The following is a 20,856-nucleotide window of genomic DNA, read 5'->3' as shown; positions in this document are numbered from 1 at the left end:
GTGAGATTGGGAGATGAAACCGCGACCACTCAGGAGAGGAATAATGAGATGTTCACGGAGGAGTTTCAGAGGCTTATGGGAAGCATGCAAACTAGAGCCCACTCCATTGACCTGGAGGCTCTTGACATTCCGGTGGCGGACCTCGCAGGGTTAGACAACATGTTCACCGAGGAGGAAGTTTGGAGCACTATCCGTGATATGCCACTTGATCGTGCACCTGGGCCGGATGGCTTCACTGGCGCGTTTTACCAAAGAGCCTGGCTAATCATTAAGCATGACATTCTGGCTGGGATTATGAAGTTGGGAGTGGGAGATGGCAGGGGCTTTGCCAGACTAAACAGAGCTTTGATCACGCTCATACCCAAGAAGCCTGAGGCCATTGAGACTAAGGACTTCAGACCCATCAGCCTTGTCCATAGCTTTGCGAAACTTTTCTCTAAGGTTATCGCTAACCGTCTCCGTTCGAGGCTCGGAGAGGTTGTGAGTATGAACCAATCGGCGTTCATCAAGCATCAAAGTTTACATGACAACTTCGTGCTTGTGAGACAAGTGGCCAGGAAGATTAACATGAGGAGACAGACGGGTGTGCTTCTGAAGTTAGACCTTGCGAGAGCTTTTGACTCCATCTCTTGGAGCTTTCTATTTGAGGTGCTGAGGAGAATGGGTTTTGGCGCGCTATTCCTAAAATGGATCGCCCTGCTGTTATACACGGCAAACACTAGAGTCATGGTGAACGGAGTGCCAGGAGATAGAGTCTTTCACGGACGAGGCCTTAGGCAGGGGGATCCAACCTCGCCCATGCTTTTTGTCGCGGCTATGGAAGCCTTGTCTGCCATGATTACCAAGGCGACGGAGTACGGGCTCTTTGGGAATCTTGCGGCTATTTCGCCCCTACAGAGGATATCGATATATGCGGATGATGTGGTGATTTTCCTTAAACCGGAGTGCAAGGAGCTATGGGCCGTGAGACAGATCCTAGGCCTATTTGGGGAGGCTTCGGGGTTGAAGGTTAACTTCAGGAAGACTTCTGCTACTCTAATTCGTGGCTCGCAGGAGGATGAGGAGAGGGCTACCAGTATGCTGGGTTGTGAGTTGGCACGGTTCCCAATAAGGTATTTGGGGCTGCAGTTAGCGCTTAGACCGCTCACGAAAGTGGAATGGCAACCGATGCTGGACAAAGTGATCAAATGCGTGCCAGCATGGCAAAGAGGGCTCATCCGGCGAGAGGGGAGGCTTGTGCTGGTTAATTCTGTGGTGGCAGCTAGGGCTGTGCACCAAATGGTTGTAGCCGAGGCCCCCATATGGCTGTTGGAAGAGATTAACAAGTGGATGAGAGCGTTCTTTTGGGCGGGCAAGGAGGAGGTCCGAGGGGGTCAGTGCCTTGTGGCGTGGAAATCCATTTGCAAGCCTAAGAAGTTTGGTGGCCTCGGTGTTAAGGACCTGAGGTTGCAAGGTTTGGCGCTGCGTGTGAGATGGTTCTGGCTTAGACGTACTGACAGAACAAGGCCTTGGCAGGGCTTGCCAGGTCTGAAGGACCCAGAGGCAGAGGAGGTGTTTCAGCGTCTTGCTCACTTCGACATTGGGGATGGACTTTCAACTTATTTCTGGAAGGATAGATGGATTGGTGGCTTCACGTACGATGGAGCTAGCTCCGGGAGTCGTGGCAAGGGTCCCAACCAGGAGGAGGAACGAGAGGCTCGTGGGAGAAGCGCCGCCGCGAGGACGGATGGATAGACGACATGTCGGGTGAGATGACGGAGGAGCTATGGAGGGAATGCCCGACCCTCCGGGAGGCGGTGGAATCGGTGCACAGGGAGGCGGGTCGCCCGGACCACATCTCTCGGAAAGGTGTGGATTCCGGAAAGTATTCGGCGAAACATACTTATGGCATGCTTTGCCGGGGAGTTTGAGATGGAGCATGAGTAGGCCAGTGTGGAGCTCCTTCTCTCCTATGAAGTGCAAGATGTTTGCATGGCTGGCGCTGAGATATCGCCTGTGGACCTCGGATAGAAGGGCGAGACACGGGCTCCAGGCGCGCCCGGACGCTTGCTACACATGCCTCCAGGAGGAGGATAATGTGGATCATATTCTTACCCTTTGTCCCTATGCGAGACAGGTTTGGTGCAGGGTGCTACACAGTGCGAGTCTGCAGATTGCGGATCCAGGCTACACTGGTAACCTGCAGAGATGGTGGACGGAGGCCCGCAAGCGAGTGAGGAGGATTGACAGGAGACTCCATGGTGATCTGCACGGCTTGGACGCTCTGGAAGCAACGCAACTCGAGAGCGTTCGGGGACACAAGGAGCGTGGAGCAAATGTTGCAGGAGATCAGAGATGAGTTCCAGCTTTGGGAGAGAGCTAGGAGAGGTTTTGATGTCGCGAGAGAGTAGGCTTAGGCGGAGCTAGGGCGTGTGTGGGTTCTCGGACATGATGTTCGCATCCAGGGCCGGCCCTGACCCATGGCAGCCATGGGCGGCCGCCTAGGGCCCAGGCCAGATGGGGCCCAAGATCGGAGGTATTTCTTTGCTATACGGGTCTGAAAAGAATTAGTAGAGTACATGTGAACAGACCCAGGCACCTAGCGAGAAAAGAACGAAACGCTAGCGAGCGAGTCTTTCGGCAGCCCACGAGACTGTTCGTCTCTTCATTTGTTCCTCGTCTCTTGCTCCGCGTCTTGCCGTCCCTAATCGCCTCGTCCTGCGCCCCTTCTGGCCGATCGCCAATCGGCAGCCTGCTGTCCTGCCTCTCTGTGAGTTCAATTAAATGCCTCTTGTCTTTCTTAATCTAATCCATGACTTATTCTCTTAATTAGGGTTTTAATTTAATGTAAATTCTTGCACCACTATGGGTGTTACAATGCCAAAATAGTTGTGTGGTATTGCGAAAAAGAAAAAAGAGGAAGCTAGATATAAATTTATTGAATCTCAAAGAGGTGCTTTAAATAAGTATTTTCCAGATAAAAGTAGTGTTGTCAATAGCAATAAGCAAATGCCTGATGTTGGACAAGATGATGAGGATAATACATAAGGAGATCTCGAGGTCAATGAACAATCCTCGGATGTAAGTAACTAACTAGCAGCATGTTTTGCAAAATGTAAGTAAGTAACTAAATACATTTTTTTGAATGTAATTGCAGATCTTGATGATAGTGTTAGCGAGGATAACATGTAGTAATAAAGTTTACATCCTTCATCTGATACTCGTAATGGCGAAGAAGGATATATTGATCTTGAAATTGTTCTCAATGATTCCGCATCTAGGAATGTGCGAAGAAACTTTTTTGTGAAGCATTGAAGCATAATTATATGTGGAGTTGTTGTAATTTGGTTTTTATTTGAGGTAATCAAACAAATAGAAAATACTTATTATATTTTTCTACCATTTTATTATTATTTCTATGATAATATATGTAAAAAAGTAAAAGTATGCATATATATAGTTATATATCTTGTTATGTGTACACATGTATTGGTCTTAAGGGGCCCTTTTGTCGACTTTGCCCAAGGGCCCCGAAAAAGTTAGGGCCGGGCCTGTTCGCATCTGGTCGCCGAGTCTTGTAAATGTTGTTGCTCTCTTCTATAAAGATAAGGCACGCTTTGCGCGTGCTCTCGAAAAAAAGGAAACTGCACGACCTGTATACTTTAATTATATCTGGCAATAACACTAATGAAAGTACTCTACGGTCGTGTATCTGATTTGCATTCTAACTGATATTAACTCTTTTTTTGAACAACAGAAATCTATGATGGAAACGTCTGAGTTTTCGGTACTTGAGGAACTTCTTTCGAAATGTGGCGGAATTCCCAGAGTTATAGTAGAAATAGCTGGCTCGATTGCCAGAAGGAGAGTTCGAATTAAGGATCGGGAACGTTATATCAATGATAACTTTGTGCAAGAGTTGGAAACTAATAGAGAGTTTGCCCTTCTATCGGGTCTATTTTATTGGGTGCAGTCCTACTTCCGCAACTGCCCAGATTCCCTCAAGCCATGTATCTTCTACCTGTCAATCTTCACTCCAAAACAGCTCATTCGTCGGAGGCGCCTAGTACGGAGGTGGATTGCAGAGGGTTACTCCAAGGATAACCATGACAAAACTGCGGAAGAGAACGGGGAGGAGCAATTCTCCAACCTCCTCAATCAGAGCATAGTCCAGAAGGGATCCTCAGTGGTGTTGGGTGCTACAAGGATGGTCTCATGCGAAGTAAATGGTTTTTTCCGGGAGTACATCGTCTCAAAACGAATGGAAGAGAACCTTGTGTTTGAACTGGATGGCAGTTGTGCCCCTACCACCCAGCGCACAGGGCGTCACCTTGTCATATCAGAAAGCTGGGTCAGGGACGAAATTGTCTATAACAGCATTGACTTCTCCAAACTACGGTCACTAACAGTGTCCGGAAAATGGGAAAAATTCTTTATCTCTGCAGGTATGAAGCTGCTTCGGGTGCTTGATCTAGAGGATGCATTACATGTAGAGTACAATGATCTTAAGAAGATTATGAAGTGGTTTCCTCGCCTGAAATTCCTCTCACTTCGAGGACACAATGAAATCTGTCAACTACCAAGTTCAATAGGTGATCTGAGGCAGCTCCAGAGTCTGGACCTGAGAGGCACGTCCATAGTCACCCTGCCCGCGAGCGTCACCAAGTTAGAGAAGCTGCAATACATCCGTGTCGGCACCACTACTCCAACAGAGGCACCTCGCCTTCCAGTGTCCCGGTTGTCCCATTACAGCAGAGGTCGTTGTCACTTGGTTGGCATTCAAATGCCTCAAGGAATCCGGAAACTGACGCCGTTGCACACACTTGGTGTTGTCAATGTTAGATCTTCAGGGATAAAGATCTTTCTGGAAGATCTCAAGAAGCTTACCCAACTGCACAAGCTTGGAGTATCCGGTATCGACAAGAGCAACAGGAAAAAGTTTTGGTCTGCCATCTCAGTTCATACCAGCTTGGAATCCTTGTCGGTGCAGTTCGACAAGAACTCTAGTCAAGGTTGCTTCGATGGCATTGCCCTGCCTCAAAACAGCCTGCGGAGCCTTAAACTGTATGGACTTGGAGAGGGACAGCTTAGCAAGCTCATGACCCCTGCGGTAAGTGGTTTAAGCAAGATCGCAAAGATGAACTTGGAGATGGCCATGTTGAAGAAACAGGACGTTAACTCCCTCGGCGAGCTATCTGAATTATGTATTCTCCGCCTTTGTTTCCAGGAGCTTGAAGGAGATGAGCTCAGGTTCTGTACCATAACGGATTTCTATGAGGTGGAATCTTATTTGCAGCTCAAGGTCCTTGACATTACTTGCAGCAGTGTCTCCGGCTTACCTATATTTTTTGGGGAACAAACTATGAAGGAACTAGAGCTGCTTAAGGTTGAGTGGTCCAGGGAGTCGTCAGATCAGTTCTCTGGCCTACAGAATCTACCTGAACTAAAGGAAGTCTTGCTCAATGGTTCACTCATTGAAACATCCGATATAGATCAATCTCAAGACCAAGCTTAATTAAGAACCACCCGATTGGGCCGATTCGGCCTAGTTTTTGTCGCCGATTTGGCCTAGTTTTTTTAACAGTGTATATAGATATACAGATTTGCTACAAATCAGTCGACTGATTTGCTTTTCATTGTCAGTCGAATCGCGAGCCGTTCGTTCCGCGCTTTACGATTCGTGTCGCGTTAAGTCTGCCTGGCTGAGGCTCGTGTCCCGCGTCCCTACCCGACCCGGGTTTTCTGGTTTATTTTTCGGTTTGGTTTTTCTCGGTTTTACTTTTCTGTTATATTTCGATTTTGTAGGATTTCCATTTCCCCTTTTCTACTGTGTTCTTCATTTGGGCGGAGGGGGAGAGGTGGGAGGAAGGCGGTTGGGGGGAGGCAGCACGGTCCCATGGTGCGTCGGCGGGAAGGGAGGCGGCGCGGTGCCGCGGTGCGTCGGCGGCAAGGAGGCGGTGAGCTGATTCGTCGGTGGGGTTGTGGTGCGGTACCAGTACAGGGAGGCGGAGCTAATTTTTCGTGTTGTCCTTGATTGTTCGTCGTAGAAGGCGCCCGCGGCTACGGCAGAGGTTTGGTGGAGCCAGCGAGGGGCGCTGAGGTTGCGGAGCAGTGGTGATTTTGTTGCTGATTTCGTCGGAGAGGGCGCGGCTACTCGAGGGCGCGGCTACTGCGAAGGGGCTGGTAAGCTGGTTCCCTTCATGGATGCGTGCTGATTTCTGTTCATGCGTGCTGATTCCTGTATTTTTGTTCATGTATTTTGAGCTTGTATTTTCCGCTATGCTTTCATGGATGTTCGCTCTGCATACACCCCGATAGGCTTTCATGGATGTTGACTCTGCATACAACCGCTAGGCTCCTCATGGATGTTAGCATGATTGTGTTAGTTCGTTAGTTTTGGTCCCATGTTAGCCTGATTTTTGTAGGATGTTAGCTACCCGATTTTCTGTGTTGTTTTGTCTGAATTAGTGTGCAAATCTGAATTATATGTGTTCAGACCAAAAGGCCTCAGACTCAATAATGAGCATAGTATTAGAGGACTGAGGCTGCTATGGGATCCAGGAGATATTGTTTTGTAGACCATCTTACAAGCTGCAATAGTGTGAAGTATTTGGGCAAGTTACACGGATTATGGTGTTCTTCTGTGGTTGGCCAATCTTAGCCTGTTTTTTTAGATGTGATGGCTATGTTTCATCTGCTGTAAGTTATGTTCATCTTCATGTACAGGGTGTCCTTTTGTTTGTGGCAGTAATTCAGAATGGATTTTTTTATTGGAAGCATATATGGAGATGAATCTGATTCACCTCCAGGATCTGAGAAGCATAATGTCAAATTCTATGAAGATGCGCTCACTGACGGTGAGAGTGATGAGTTTTCAAAGGTAAACATAAGTTTATATGAGTGGTAAAGCATGTTTTGCGACTTTTTCATCCATATTTTTGTCGTGTTTTCTTTTTGAATTGCATTTGAATTTTTGCAGGAGAAAGCTTTAAAGGATGCCAAGTTTGATGAAGCACTGCTCAAGTTTTATATTAGCAATGTAGGTTTTCTTATCTACTAGCTTGGAGATAGTTATGTTTTCTGACTATAATTATAGTGTACAAGCCTATGTAGTCATGGGTTTCTCTTATGTGTGTGTTTTTATGCAGCAAGTAAAACAATTGAAGAGGAGGTTGACCGCTAGTCTTATTGATAAGGTTCAACTCAGTCAAGTCTTGAATTTTTTGAACATGTGCTGTACTGGAATGCTTATCTATTTTTCATTCTTTTTTTTTTTGAAATGCCATTTCTGTGCTTATCTTTCTGTAGTTCAAGAAGCAAAAAACAGAGAGTCATGAGCAACCTGTTTTCACTCGTTACTCGGGCAAATATTTCAGTACTGTTGCTAAGTCTTTAACACCTCAACTAGTATCTGTTATTGACAAATATGGCGCTGGTTGTTTTTTGAAGTTTGAGAAAACTGATGTTCCGCTCAGATTTGTTAAGTGGATTGCTGGTAAATTTGATACAAGGACATCGGAAATCTAGTTGCGAAGCAATTTCATTCCTGTCACCAAAGATACAGTTCGCAATATTCTTGAGATTCCAAATAGTGGTTTGGAAGTTGTGCCTGACCGGGAAGCAGGGCGGAGTTTCATCTTGTCTCATTTCAATGTCACATCTATTCCTCAAGTATCATATTTTGGGAAGAAGCTAAAGTCTGAAGAAGATTTGTCTGATAAGGATATTTTAATTTGTTTCATGGTTGTTATGTTTCAAAGTTTTCTTTGTCCAAATTCTAGCTTACAACCCAGCATAGAGTACTTGCACTTGTTTAGAGATGTTGCTAATATCATGAAGTATGATCTATGCAAATTTGTGTATGATTGGCTTGTGAGCAGTATCAAGAAATTCCGCAAAGCGGTAAAAGTTTCTGCAAAGAGGCAAATCACACTTGGAGGAAATCACTACATCCTTGTTGTAAGTAATTTTTTAGTCTCACTACATCTTTTTCTTCAAGTTTATGGCACAACATTCTTCTTTTATTGATCATTATATATCCTGATGTGTGTTTTGTTTTGTGTGTGGATGTTTCTCCAGGTTGCGTACCTTGACAGAGTTGATTTTGGATTAAAGTCACTACCAGAAGTTGTGCCTCGAGTTCTTGTGTGGAAAGGAAGCAGAATAAGAGACTATGCAGATTTGGATAAGTGTAGTGAGAATTCTTTTGGAAAAAGACCATTGAAGCATGTGTCTTATGCAAGTGAAGTTCAGGTTATTTGTATCTTCTTTGCCCTATCTTTTTTTATTAGTTTTGTTTTCTTTTTGTACTTCCTTCAGTAAAACTTTTCATTTGGTTTGGTTGTTGCAGACAAAAGAACCTCAATATTCACAAAGTAGATTGCCAGATTTGCATAAGTCTAGTGGAAGGAGACAATTCAAGCATGTGTCTTATGCAAGCAGAGTTCAGGTTATATCTTCTTTGACCTACTCTTTTTTTTAGTTTTGTTTTTTCTTCTAGTTCTTGCAGTAAAAAAAATATTCGTTTTTTGTTGTTGTAGACAGTCAGAATTTTTTCGTTCCGATATTCAAACTGCACAACCATCTTTCATTGATAAATTGTCTTCTTTACTTGGACCATTCTTGGATACCAAGGTATTTTTTACCTTTTTCATGTTTTTTTATGTTTGACATCTGTATGCAATGGGTCTAAATATGTTGAAACTTTATCTTCTTTTGCAGCAACTAAAAACTGTAGCAGAGGTTGTCCAATTGAATACTGTTGGAAATCCAGTAGAGATTGAACAAAAGTGCGAAGAGATTGTTTGTCAGGTGCTCAAAGGTTTATATGGGCAACCAAAACATCGACCTTCATACTTCTCACTACTAGGAAAAGGCCTAGCCATAAGGTTGACTTCAGTGGCGTACCATGATGGCCGTGCGCCACTACTACTTAGCAGTGGCGCACCACAAAACAGTGGGCCATTGTTACAAATGTAGTAGTGGCGCACCTTGTTTGTGGTGCGCCATTACTAATTCCTGGCAGGAGGCCAGCTCCTACCCAAAACTAATAGTGGCGCACGTCTTCTAGGTGCGCCACTTCTACTTTTCTTACCTATGGCGCATGGCGTAGTGGTGCACCACTGCTAGGAGGTGGCCAGGGCCCCTTTAGAGATGAGGGCTTTAGCAATGGCGCACTGCCGTGGTGCGCCACTACTAGCTATGGCGCACCACCAACATGGTGCGCCACTGCTAAGTTGGGCAGGGGTGTGGGTTGCAGGTACTAGGTGAGCAGTGGCGCACCACGAAGCAGTGCGCCATTGCTATGTCACCCTAGCGAGGGCGCACGGCTACGTGGTGCGCCACCGCTAACCCTGGGACCATTTCCCGCTTTTCCCCCTCCACTCACATGTGCCACCCACTTTCCCCAAACAATCTTCCACCACCACCTCCCACCAAATCTGGATCTGGTCGTGTTGCTCCTCCTCCCCACCTCATTTTGACCTCTTCATTCACCCAAATTAAGTGGTAAACTTAATTTTCTTCGTAGGTAAGTAAGGGTGAAACTTTCTATAGCTCAATACCTACTCAATATCAACTTTTTTCCTCATCCAACACTCTCGGTCTCGCCGTATCGGTAACTTTGTTGGTTTTATGCTTTGTGTGTGACCGGTTACGATCGTCTTGCACACGTGTGTGTACATATATGTTATGCGAAAGCTCCGCATGTGTTGTGCATGCGCGAGCGTCACGTGCATATGTGTGTTGTATGCGAAGCCTCCACATGCATGTGTTGTATATGCAAAGCCTCCACACATGTGTTGCATGTTTTTGTTTGCAGGGATTAGAAATGCGATGGAGTTGCCAATATTTTGCCGAAACGTTGATTCATTTCCGTTTCGGTGAATAATGGGCATACTACATATGTCCTATTTTTAGGGAAGGTCATGCCAAAAAATTTAGGGAAGGTCATGCCAAAATTTTCTTTTGGTATACTAAGATATCCATTTTATCTATACCCGCAGGCGACCATGGTCCGCATGATGAGCGAAGGCGTTGTGGCTAGGTTTTTGAAAGCCGCGACGGCCGAGATGATTAAAAATAACCAAAAGGAGATAAGATGTCCGTGTCGAAGATGCAAGCCGACGAGCCTTATGGACCCTAAAGCCGATATGGTGCGGGACCACCTTCTCATGCGTGGTTTCATGGATGGCTATCGGTGGGAAGGCGACGAAGATGATTATGAATTTGTCCATAGGATTTCAACAAGAAATAAGGAAGGAGGTGAGCACCATGTAGAAGATCTCGGACATGATCAGGATGTAGAAGATCCCGGACATGATCAGGATGTAGAAGATCCCGGAGATGATCATGATCACAATGTAGGAGATCCTGGACCCGATGATGAGGAAGATCAAGATGGAGGTCATCATGACGATCATGAAGATGAAGACGATGGACCATCGTCGATGGACCGGGTGCGGGACCCTTATCTTCAAGAGCTGCTTCTCAAGCAGACGAGTAACGCAAGAGCTGCCGCCCGAGAGAAAGCCAAGATGGATCAACTGGAGGTAGAAGCGGTTACTCCATTGTATGAAGGATGCAGGCCGGAGGATACCCGCCTGAAAGTAACGCTCATGGCTCTGGAGATGAAGGTAAAGCACAAAATGACCGACACATCCTTCAATGACAACATGTCATTCTGGCACGAACGTCTTCCCAAAGGTAACACGTGTCCGACTAGTATCGAGGAGGCCAAGAAAATCGTGTGTCCTCTGGATTTACCGCATGTGAAATACCATGTGTGCTTGAACGATTGCATCATTTATCGGAATGAGCACGCGGAGTCTACCATATGTCTGGAGTGCGGCGTCAGTCGGTACAAGAAGGGGAAGAAAGCTCCTCGGAAGGTGGTGTGGTACTTTTCGATCACTCCTCGTCTGCAGCGGTATTTCGCGGATCCTAAGAAAGCAAAGCTAATGCGCTGGCACTCGGAGATGAGGAAGGGAGAAGATGACGCAGATGATCCGGACAAAAAGAAAAAGGACAGGATGTTGAGACACCCTTCGGATGCTAGCCAGTGGAATGCGTTGAACCTCGAGTACCCAGAATTTGGAGACGATCCTAGGAACATAAGGCTGGGCGCGAGCACCGATGGAGTCAATCCGTTTGGCAGCCGGAGCAGCACGCATAGCACTCGGCCCGTGTTTGTGTGGATGTACAACCCCCCCCTGGTTGTGCATGAAGAGGAAGTACATTCAAATGAGTATGCTAATTGAAGGGCCGAAACAACCAGGGAACGACATCAATCTGTATATGGGGCTTCTGAAAGAGGAGCTAGCCATGCTATGGGACACGCCTGCCAATACATGGGACGCCGCCGCGGAAGAATATTTCCCTATGAGAGACGCACTGCTCATGACGGTGCACGACTTTCTCGGTTACGGATATGTCGCGGGGTAGGTGGTCCACGGATTCAATGCATGCGTCAGGTGCATGGACGACACAACGTACCGCCAGCTAGATAGAGATCCCGTGTCCTCGAAAACGGTGTTCATGGGACATCGAAGGTAGCTTCGCGAGGATGACCCATGGAGGAAACGCAATGATCTGTTCGATGCTCAAGACAAACCCCGAAGACGGGCACGTACGAGAAGCGGCGAGCAAATAGACGAGCTATTGAAAAATTGGAAAGAGTGCCCACCGCCGGGAAAGAAGCGAAAGGCGCCAGAGCCGCTGCTTAAGGTATGGAAGACGAGGTCTGTTTTCTGGGACTTGCCGTACCGGAAGATCCTCCGTGTGCCCCACAGCCTTGATGTCATGCACATCACGAAGAACGTGTGCGAGAGTCTGCTTGGTACCCTCCTCAATATGCCAGAGAAGACCAAAGATGGGCCGAAAGCAAGGTACGACTTGCAATCAATTGGGATCAGGGAGGAGCTTCATGCGAGACGCCCTAATGATGATGATGACGATGACGATGATGAGGCGGAGGACACTCAAAGTCGTCGCAAGGGCAAAAAGGCCAAAAATATTGAATATTACTGCCCCCCGCGTGCTTCACTCTAAGTCAGAAGGAGATCGAGCAGTTTTTCGACTGTCTCCTAGGAGTAAAACTTCCTTACGGTTACGCGGGGAAGATAAGAAGGTACCTAGACAAAGCGAAGCAGAGGTTCAGCGGGATGAAGTCTCATGACTGTCACGTGCTGATGACGCAGATACTTCCGGTTGCAATCCGTGAAATCATGGACGCGCACGTCCGTGTAACGCTTTTTGGCCTATGCAACTTTTTCGACGTCATCTCTCGGAAGTCTGTTGGCGTGAGGCAACTTAGAAGGCTACAGGAAGAGATCGTGGTGATACTGTGCGAGCTTGAGATGTACTTCCCGCCCGCATTCTTCGACGTTATGGTGCATCTGCTCGGTACATATCGTGGAGGATATCATCCAAGCTGGGGCCGACGTTCCTGCACAGCATGATGTCGTTCGAAAGGATGAATGGTGTCATCAAAGGGTACGTTCGCAACAGGGCACGTCCAGATGGAAGCATAGCCAAGGGCTTTCTGACCGAAGAGTGCATCTCCTTCTGCATGAGTTAACTAGAAATCGAGAATCCCGTCGGTCTGCCCGTAAACAGGCACCTCGGGAAGCTCGCTGGATGGGGTCACCGCGAGGGTAGCCGCGAAATGCATGTCGACTTCAAGGGTCGAATCGCCGACTTTGAAAGAGCAAACCTAGTCGCGCTACAACACATAGATGTGGTCGATCCTTGGGTGGTAGAGCACAAAACCTTCATCGCCACGACGTACAATGATCAGGGCCAACAGAGGAAGGACAGAGATATAATCAAAGAGCACAACTCAACCTTCACGCGGTGGTTCAAGGACAAGATGCTGACGTACCCTATAGACGAGGATTCTTCTGCGGAAGAAAATCTCATATTCCCCTTGTCACAGGGCGCCGAACACAACCTGATGACATTTCAGGTGTACGATATCAACGGCTACACATTCTACACCGAGGAAAAGGACATGAAGAGCGATTATCAGAACTCCGGGGTAACGATGGAGTCCTACACCGGTGACATCAAGCAGAGATACTACAGAAAGATCGAGGAGATCTGGGAGCTGAGCTACGCCGGAGAGAATGTGCCGATGTTCCATGTCAGGTGAGCCAAGAAAATCGTAAAAGAAGACCGGCATTTCACCACCATGGTTATACCCGAAGCCAAATCCAAGACAGCGGGCGCAAAGGTCACCGCGAAATATGAGCCATGGGTACTAGCTTCCCAAGCGGACCAATGCTTCTTCATTACCGACCCGCAAAAGCCCAGCCGTGTTGTCGTGAGGAGAGGTAAAAGGAGCATCATCGGAATGGATGGAGCCGCCAACGAGCTAGACTTTGACCAGTACGGCGATCCGAAGATGGAAGATGACGACGATGATGATGAAGAACCATACACAACAAGAAGAAGCGGGACCACCCTACCTAAAGGCCGTCCATTCAAGAGAAGAAGTCTAGAAGTTCCGGAGCTAAATTATTCAACCGCAAGATAGAAGGGCAAGAAGATTGTGAAAAGATAATTATGTATCATTTTCTTGTATGAATAATGGATGTCATATTGTTAATCTACACATTGTACCGATCAAAATAGACATCTAATTTATATTTTTTGATATTTTCAAGATTCTATAGTATTTTAAATATTCTACATAATTATAATTATTTATGCCTTTTATTTTGGTGTATTATGTTGTTTATTACTGCTGGGTTAAATCATTTTTAAAAAAGTTAAAAAATTGGGGCCGCTGATACGTCTCTAACGTATCTATAATTTCTTATGTTCCATGCTAGTTTTATGACAATACCTACATGTTTTATTCACACTTTATAATGTTTTTATGCATTTTCTGGGACTAACCTATTAACAAAATGCCACAGTGCCAGTTCTTGTTTTCTGCTGTTTTTGATTTCAGAAAAGTTGGTTTACAAATATTCTCGGAATTGGACGAAACAAAAGCCCACGGCCCTATTTTCCACGGAGTGTTCCAGAAGACCGAAGAAGAGTCGAGGAAGGCCAGCAGGGGGCCCACACCATAGGGAGGCGCGGGGGGCCCACTGCCGCGCCGACATGTGGGGAGGGAGCCCCTGGCTCCCCCGACGCTGCCCCCTATTTATTCCTTCGTCTCCAAAAACCCTAGCACCGATAGCCAAAATACGAGAACAATTCCAGAGACGCCGCCGCCGTCAACCCTATCTCGGGGGTTCAGAAGATCTCCTCTGGCACCATGCCGGAGAGGGGAATCATCACCGGAGGGCTCTATATCACCATGCCCGCCTCCGGACTGATGCGTGAGTAGTTCATCCTTGGACTATGAGTCCATATCAGTAGCTAGATGGTTGTCTTCTCCTATTATGCCATCATGTTTAGATCTTGTGAGCTGCCTACTTATACGTCTCCAACGTATCTATAATTTCTGATGTTCCATGCTAGTTTTATGACAATACCTACATGTTTTGCTCACACTTTATAATGATTTTATGCATTTTTCGGCACTAACCTATTAACGAGATGCCAAGGTGTCAGTTCCTGTTTTCTGCTGTTTTTGGTTCCAGAAAAGCTGTTCGGGCAATATTCTCGGAATTGGACGAAACAAAAGCCAAACCTCCTATTTTACCGAGACGGACCCAGAACACCGAAGGAGAGACGGAGAGGGGCCAAGGGGGCCCCACACCACCTGGCGGCGCAGCCAAGAGGGGGGCGCGCCCAGCTATGGGGTGGGCCCCTCGGGACCCCTCCGACGCCGCCCTTTCGCCTATATATTCTTCGCGACGCGAAAACCCTATATAAATCAATCATACTCCAGAAAGACTCCAGGGGCACCGCCGCCATCGCGAAACTCCGTTTCGAGGGACAGAATCTCTGTTCCGGCACGCCGCCGGAACGGGGAAGTGCCCCCGGAAGTCTTCTCCATCGACACCACCGCCTCCATCATGCTCCGTGAGTAGTTCTATTTTGCTGAATGAAGGGGAAAACACTCGGTAAACCAAACAAAATACACTCGGTAAATCCTATTTGCTGACAGTTTTTTTTGCCAAGTGTAGCACTCGACAGAGTTCTATTTTCCTGTAGTGGAGTGCCAAGGAAGGAGTAATTGATTAGTAGAACAGCTAGAAGATAGCAAATTAAGGCTTTCCTTTGTGTAGGCCCTAGTTATGTTACGTGTGTATGAGGATAGTAGGTTGGAAAATGTGCAAGTATGAGTGTACTTGTATCGTTTTAGGTTTCAGTTCCGTTCATCCATCAGTCCTAGCTCTTTCTTTACTTTTTTTCCAAAAGGAAAAAACAACTATTTCTTCCACACCCTCACATTGTTGTATCTGCAAACAACAAAAACAAAACATATGCCAACTGCATGGGTATGTATGTTTGCAGTATTTAGCACTTTATGATCTTTAGAATTTGAATTTGTACTCATACATGTGGCAAAACTGTAACAACTAGCCCAATATCAGTTAATCGGTATGCAAAGTTATTCCAGGGGCACTTAGGATTTTTATCAGACAACCCATACAACAATAAGTTGGGAAGGTGAAAGCTGGAAAGAACTGGAATGCAGTTTCTCACTAGCTTATTTCCAGTCTTGTTTCTCTAGGAAGCTCGAGTTAGAGCGGTTTCTGCACAATCCCTCATTCTATCAAAATTGTCTTAAGCTTAAAACCTTGCAGAGGAAGGAACATCAACAACCTTCCCTACAGCAATTGTCTTTCCTGCAATAACACAGGTAAAGGGAATTTTTTAAGATTTAACAACACACACTTTTTTCAGAGGTTGTTGTTTTTTAATGATTTAACACAACACACTTGTATTAGCATGCAAAGATAAAGAAATGATGGATAAAAGGATAACTAGAAAATGAGTCAAAGAAAAAAATCAAAGTCGGAAGATTCTAAATAAATACAAAAACTGATGGTGGTTGTCTATTAGAGCATAGGTCACTGGTTAGGGGCAGGCGGTAGGCTTAATTGATTCTGATTCTCTATATTTTTTCATATATCTTATCTTGCATAGAAACATGTATATTGGGACCTTATTCTCAACATTGGGGAAAGGGGGGGGATGAACTACTAAAATGTTCATAATAGTAAGCTTGGTGGTATAGTAGTGCCATGGATTATGAAGAAATTTTTTTTTTTTGAAAATAATTATGAATAAATGTTAAAAGGTGCATCAATAGCAGTTTAAAAATACAAAGACTATGTTGTGTTCACCCTAGAAGGTAAAACAAAATATGTTCTGAAGCTTGTATACTTGCCTTCTGTCCGTAGAGTAAATCTTCCAAGCTGAGGGTAATCAGAGAACTTCTCTATGCATATCAAATTATTCACCTAATTGCATGACACAATACAGTTAGTTCTACAAGCAATGAAAAGGTCTGTTGTACTAATGAGTTTCATGCTGTACTAATGAGTTTCCAGATTATCACCCGAATGCGACAAACTACAACTGCATTATTCTTCACAAAAATAAGCTTCCCTTTTGGCTTCTTTTTCTTTGGATAAGGTTCTTTCATTTTCTTCATGTTAATTTCCTCTATGAGATCAACAATCTCACACTCCTCAACAACAGAGTGGATATGTAAAACTGACTTGTAGCCAGCAGAGAGCACAGCCTAGCATATTGCAAACATAGAATGTTAATTAGTTAAAACAATGAACATACGGAAGAGAAACACCAATATTCGTAATTGTGTAGCAGTAATAGTCATATACTTGGAGTGATGGAAATTTGTGATCACCCATATAAAGAAATCAAATATACAAAAAATAACTAAAACAATGCTCGATGTAGCATTCTAGCTATTGGATATTGCAAGAAAATCCGCAAATATATACAGAAGTTGCTACTAGAATGAGCTTACGAAATATGGCAGAAGCTAAGTACTGAACAGTGAATGTCAATCCAATTATCACTTAAACTAAATGCTTTCACATTCAAGCAATAATGCATATATTTGTATCCCCATAAGCATAACTAGTGTACTCTTTTTTTCGATAAAGGGACCACCAGTGTACTCTTATCAGCAAATTGAAATCCAACAAGAGTAAGATGTACATCCATGTAATGCTGATTATGAAATATAAGCATGAATGACAGAAGAAAATATGCTAATATGAAAATTAGTCTCCTACAACTTATTTATGTAAGTGAAAGTATCAAGCAACACTTACATTATCGAGCAACTCTAGAATATGCAGTTTAGCATTAAATTCAGCGAAAGCACCAACAGGATTAGCTGCACGTGTAAGCATTATCAAAAATGAGTTGTAGGCAAACCACAAGTACGCAAGTAAAGAAACCTCCACAAATCTTTTAACTTTTTTTTAATACAGGCACCTGGATCATGATCATGACAACCTAATACTATATTAACATTTTTGGAAGAATGCACTTACTGATGCTGGAAAGTACAAAACCACCCATAATATCCTCCTCTTCAATTCCATTTAGTTTGACACAAACATTCTCACCAGGTCCAGCACACCGTACTTTCCTCTCATCCAAGCTTATACCAATGACTTTTACGTTGGACTGCTCGAACAAGAGACATTACACCCAAACTGAATTGCATAGTCCCAAGTAGAACAGGCAGAGGTAGATTGTTACATTGAGATAAAATAAAATACCTTGTTCGGCATAACCAACAAACTGTCACCCTCTGTGATAGTCCCAGACTCTAATTTTCCTATTAAAACAGTGCCAACAGTGCCTTGATCTTTATATTTACCAATTATCGGCATCCTACATTGTTAAAATTGTCACCATCAATATATTGATAATAATCAAAACTTAAATATTGGAGATGAAGTCATGTCCAAAGCATCTTATATATTTTTCAGCACATGCCTCATACAATAATAAGAGTGTATGAAACAGGAGCATAGCCTTCAAACCTTACTGAACCTTTGTGGTCACACAAAGGAACTTCGATATGGTCCAAAACATCAAAAAGGCACGGACCATCCCACCAACTACAAATGCTTTTATCCATCTTGGTCTTCATATTGGTTCCACAAAGACCAGATATTGGCAAGAACTGGACGTCTGATAACAAAACCAATGAAATAGTAAGAAATCGCATCTGGTTGGCTATACATCACCACAGTACGTTACCTAACCAAGATATACACAAGAACAATATAACCTCTTATAACTCAACAAAATCCTAATGCCACACCGTGCGAAGCACAAGGCAGGTGTCAACTTAGGATCGATGGCCAAGAAAGTGACTTGAAAAAACCATCAACACATGAACACATGGATGTTGAAGGCACAGTTTACTAACACAAAGCACCGCAGAAAGCAATTGCACATATCCAGCTTGTAACTGTGTCAAAAGCAGAATAATACCTTTCTTAACATTATATCCTGAAGATTTGAGAAAAGGAACCATTTTCCCTTCAATTTCATCATACCTAAAACAAATAATAAAATTAAGAAGAAAGTACACTTTTGGTCCTTAAATTTTAGTGAAAGTTTACTTTTGGTCATAAAACTTCTGTTTGGTTCAAAATAAACCTTAAACTCTCAAAATCATTTATTTTTAGTCCTTATTCCGGTTGAGCCAGGCAAATATTTGCCATGGATGATCAAAACCTCAAAGCAATGGTGCAACGACAGAGAGAACGGACGATGCAGATAGGCAAAGCACTCGGGCCTTCGTGGCGCAACGCTTCAAGTGAATTAGGATATAAATAAATCGGACGAGGAACTGGTTAAGAAACACAAGGTTTTTTTTTTGTATTGAGATGTTGTGTTCGACATCTCCGCTAGCTTGGGATTGGTCTGGTTCAAAACCGATTCAGTTGGTTGACTGTTTCTTCATTCCACGTCAGTGATTTGCTCAACACGACTGATAAGGGATGAAAAGTGAACTATTCTAAGAGTTCAAGGTCCGTTTTAGACTAAAAATAACTTTTAGGATAAAAAGTAAACTTTCCCAAAAGTTCAAGGATAAAAAATGGACTTTCTTCTAAAATTAATTATTTTGCTCCAACTTTATGTACCTGCTGTAATATTTGGATCTTCCAATTCAGAAAATGTAATACCAAGGTATGTCCCACCGGGCATACCTTTCTTTAGACCATTGTACTGTAGGTTCATCCATCTTGTTGATGACAACAATCAACTTAGCAACACCTAGAGTTTTTGCAAGCAGTACATGTTCACGTGTTTGCCCTCCACTTTCATAACCAGCTTCAAATTCACCTTTTCGAGCAGATATGACCTGAAAAGAAAAGAAAAGGAAAAAGGAAAATATTCACTATGGGTGAAACGGCCAAAGGAAATGAAAATAGCAATGCCCATGCCCCTGTTGTTACCAGAACACCAATGTCAGCTTGAGATGCACCAGCTATCATATTTGGTATATAACATTTATGACCCTGCAAATTCAGATCACCATGGTAAACAAACAGTGTACAAGAAACAAGAATACAACTATTGCAAGTAAACAAATACTGTACATTAAACAAGAATTCGGTTCATCAGCTATTGCAAGCTAGAAGAGACCAGTTACACAAAATAGTGTGGTGCATGGAAGAAGAAAAAAAGCTAACAATTATCAATGTTACATGTGAAAGAGAAGTAGTACCGGTGCATCCAAAATAGTGAATCTTGTATTTTCAGTCTCAAAGTGGGCTCTACCAACTTCGACGGTCTTCCCCTGCAAGAACAAGTGTCAAAACTACATACAGAGTTTTCTGGCCAAGCATGCAGCCGTATGAAAGAGATAGGTACCTTAAGTCGCTCTTCCTCATTTGTATAAATAATATAAGCCATATACCTGCAATTAAGTATTCAGAAGATTATTACAGAATAAAAGACTAGTTCCACCATATTGTATTTTGGGGCGAAGGAAGTAGCTTAGCCTGGCAAAGTTATAGTGTACTAACCAGCTTTCTCGTCTTTTTTTCTTTGCTTCTTCTTCATAATTCTTAATGGTCTGTTTATCGACTTGACCACTCAACAACAATATTTGGCCTCCAGCAGTTGATTTTCCAGCATCTGGATCGAACAAAATTAAAACCTCAGTACATTCATTAAGAAATCAGCAACACTGATACTACTAGAGAAGACAACTCACCGGTACTGTTCCTATTTATACTAATAAGAGAAAGTGAGTAAAAAGGGAGTATCACATATGTAAGAAGACTAACTTACCAACATGGCCGATGAGAACCAGATTCAAGTGGCGCTTTGTTTCCTCTTCCATTTGACCATCCTCATTGGCAGCAGCTGGATTGATGATACACAACACACAAGTCAGGGTTGCTGGTGGAACTCGCGGAAATAAATTAGAGCGGCCAGTACTAACAATCTGAAGAAGGGCCACTGTACCGTTTGTGTGGTTCAACTCCAAGGACTCAAGTGATGATTGAATGCCATTGATACCTGACAGTTCCAGTTACAGGTTAGAACTTAATCCTTTCCATGGAAGCGGCTACCAACATGAGCGTTGCTAAATCCGAGTAAAACGGAGTCGAGCCAGGACCAGGACCTTGCGCGGCGTGGAGAGCAGCAGCACGCGAGGACTCAGCGCCATAGCAATGGGAGGGCTCCGCGCCGTCGTCCACCATCCCGCGAGCCAGCAGGAGAGCACTGCGTCTAGCTAGGGTTTCTGTGTTCGTGGACATGCAGCGGGTTTTGGGCGACGACAGTAGTATGCAAGATTGTCTTCGCTTTTATACTTGTTCTGTAGGATGGCAAACGCGCGGGGCGGCCACGTCTTCTCTCTTCAGCCCAGTTTTTTTTTCTTTTCGAGACGAGTTTTATTTTATTTTTAACGAGTGTGAAATTAACCTGCAGTACACGGGGGTTCTCTGTTGGTAATTACTA

The 20,856-nt window shown here is 44.3% G+C and overlaps 2 protein-coding genes across 2 annotated transcripts; one reads left to right on the top strand and one right to left on the bottom strand.

The window, feature by feature from the left end:
- Positions 1-1,739: 1,739 nt before the first annotated feature.
- LOC124655635 lies at positions 1,740-8,820 on the top strand. The gene is made up of 15 exons (XM_047194499.1): positions 1,740-1,864; positions 2,117-2,174; positions 3,737-4,045; positions 4,106-5,444; positions 5,785-5,936; positions 6,027-6,162; positions 6,789-6,859; positions 6,959-7,018; positions 7,128-7,175; positions 7,288-7,386; positions 7,507-7,938; positions 8,059-8,232; positions 8,330-8,428; positions 8,520-8,613; positions 8,701-8,820. The coding sequence occupies exons 1-14, from the start codon at positions 1,740-1,742 to the stop codon at positions 8,571-8,573; spliced, it is 3,156 nt and encodes a 1,051-aa protein (XP_047050455.1). The 3' UTR covers positions 8,574-8,613; positions 8,701-8,820.
- A 6,852-nt stretch (positions 8,821-15,672) lies between these two features.
- Positions 15,673-20,597, bottom strand: LOC124655634 (eukaryotic peptide chain release factor GTP-binding subunit ERF3A-like). Its single transcript, XM_047194498.1, has 16 exons — positions 20,519-20,597; positions 20,359-20,412; positions 20,182-20,256; positions 19,914-20,025; positions 19,759-19,804; positions 19,613-19,684; positions 19,341-19,403; positions 19,092-19,246; positions 18,370-18,434; positions 17,913-18,063; positions 17,646-17,760; positions 17,415-17,550; positions 17,190-17,254; positions 16,445-16,630; positions 16,274-16,346; positions 15,673-15,728 (listed from the first exon to the last, which is right to left on the bottom strand). Exons 1-16 carry the CDS (start codon positions 20,595-20,597, stop codon positions 15,673-15,675), a joined length of 1,503 nt encoding a protein of 500 aa, XP_047050454.1.
- Between the last annotated feature and the right edge of the window lie 259 nt (positions 20,598-20,856).

The sequence above is a fragment of the Lolium rigidum genome, chromosome 5 (assembly GCF_022539505.1).
Source record: "Lolium rigidum isolate FL_2022 chromosome 5, APGP_CSIRO_Lrig_0.1, whole genome shotgun sequence".
Classification (NCBI taxonomy): domain Eukaryota; kingdom Viridiplantae; phylum Streptophyta; class Magnoliopsida; order Poales; family Poaceae; genus Lolium; species Lolium rigidum.
Note: the sequence above shows the minus strand (reverse complement) of the source record. Positions and strands in the feature narration are given on the sequence as shown.

Bases quoted from the DNA above. Each gene is read 5' to 3' on its own strand.
- LOC124655634 (XM_047194498.1), bottom strand. From the start codon at position 20,597: ATGGTGGACGACGGCGCGGAGCCCTCCCATTGCTATGGCGCTGAGTCC. The intron at 20,257-20,358 runs GTACAGTGGCCC...TCATCAATCCAG, and splicing joins GGAGTTGAACCACACAAACG to CTGCTGCCAATGAGGATGGT. The intron at 16,631-17,189 runs GTAAGTGTTGCT...GCAATATGCTAG, and splicing joins TTCTAGAGTTGCTCGATAAT to GCTGTGCTCTCTGCTGGCTA.
- LOC124655635 (XM_047194499.1), top strand. From the start codon at position 1,740: ATGTCGGGTGAGATGACGGAGGAGCTATGGAGGGAATGCCCGACCCTC. The intron at 5,937-6,026 runs GTGAGCTGATTC...TGTTCGTCGTAG, and splicing joins GCGTCGGCGGCAAGGAGGCG to AAGGCGCCCGCGGCTACGGC. The intron at 7,019-7,127 runs GTAGGTTTTCTT...GTTTTTATGCAG, and splicing joins TCAAGTTTTATATTAGCAAT to CAAGTAAAACAATTGAAGAG.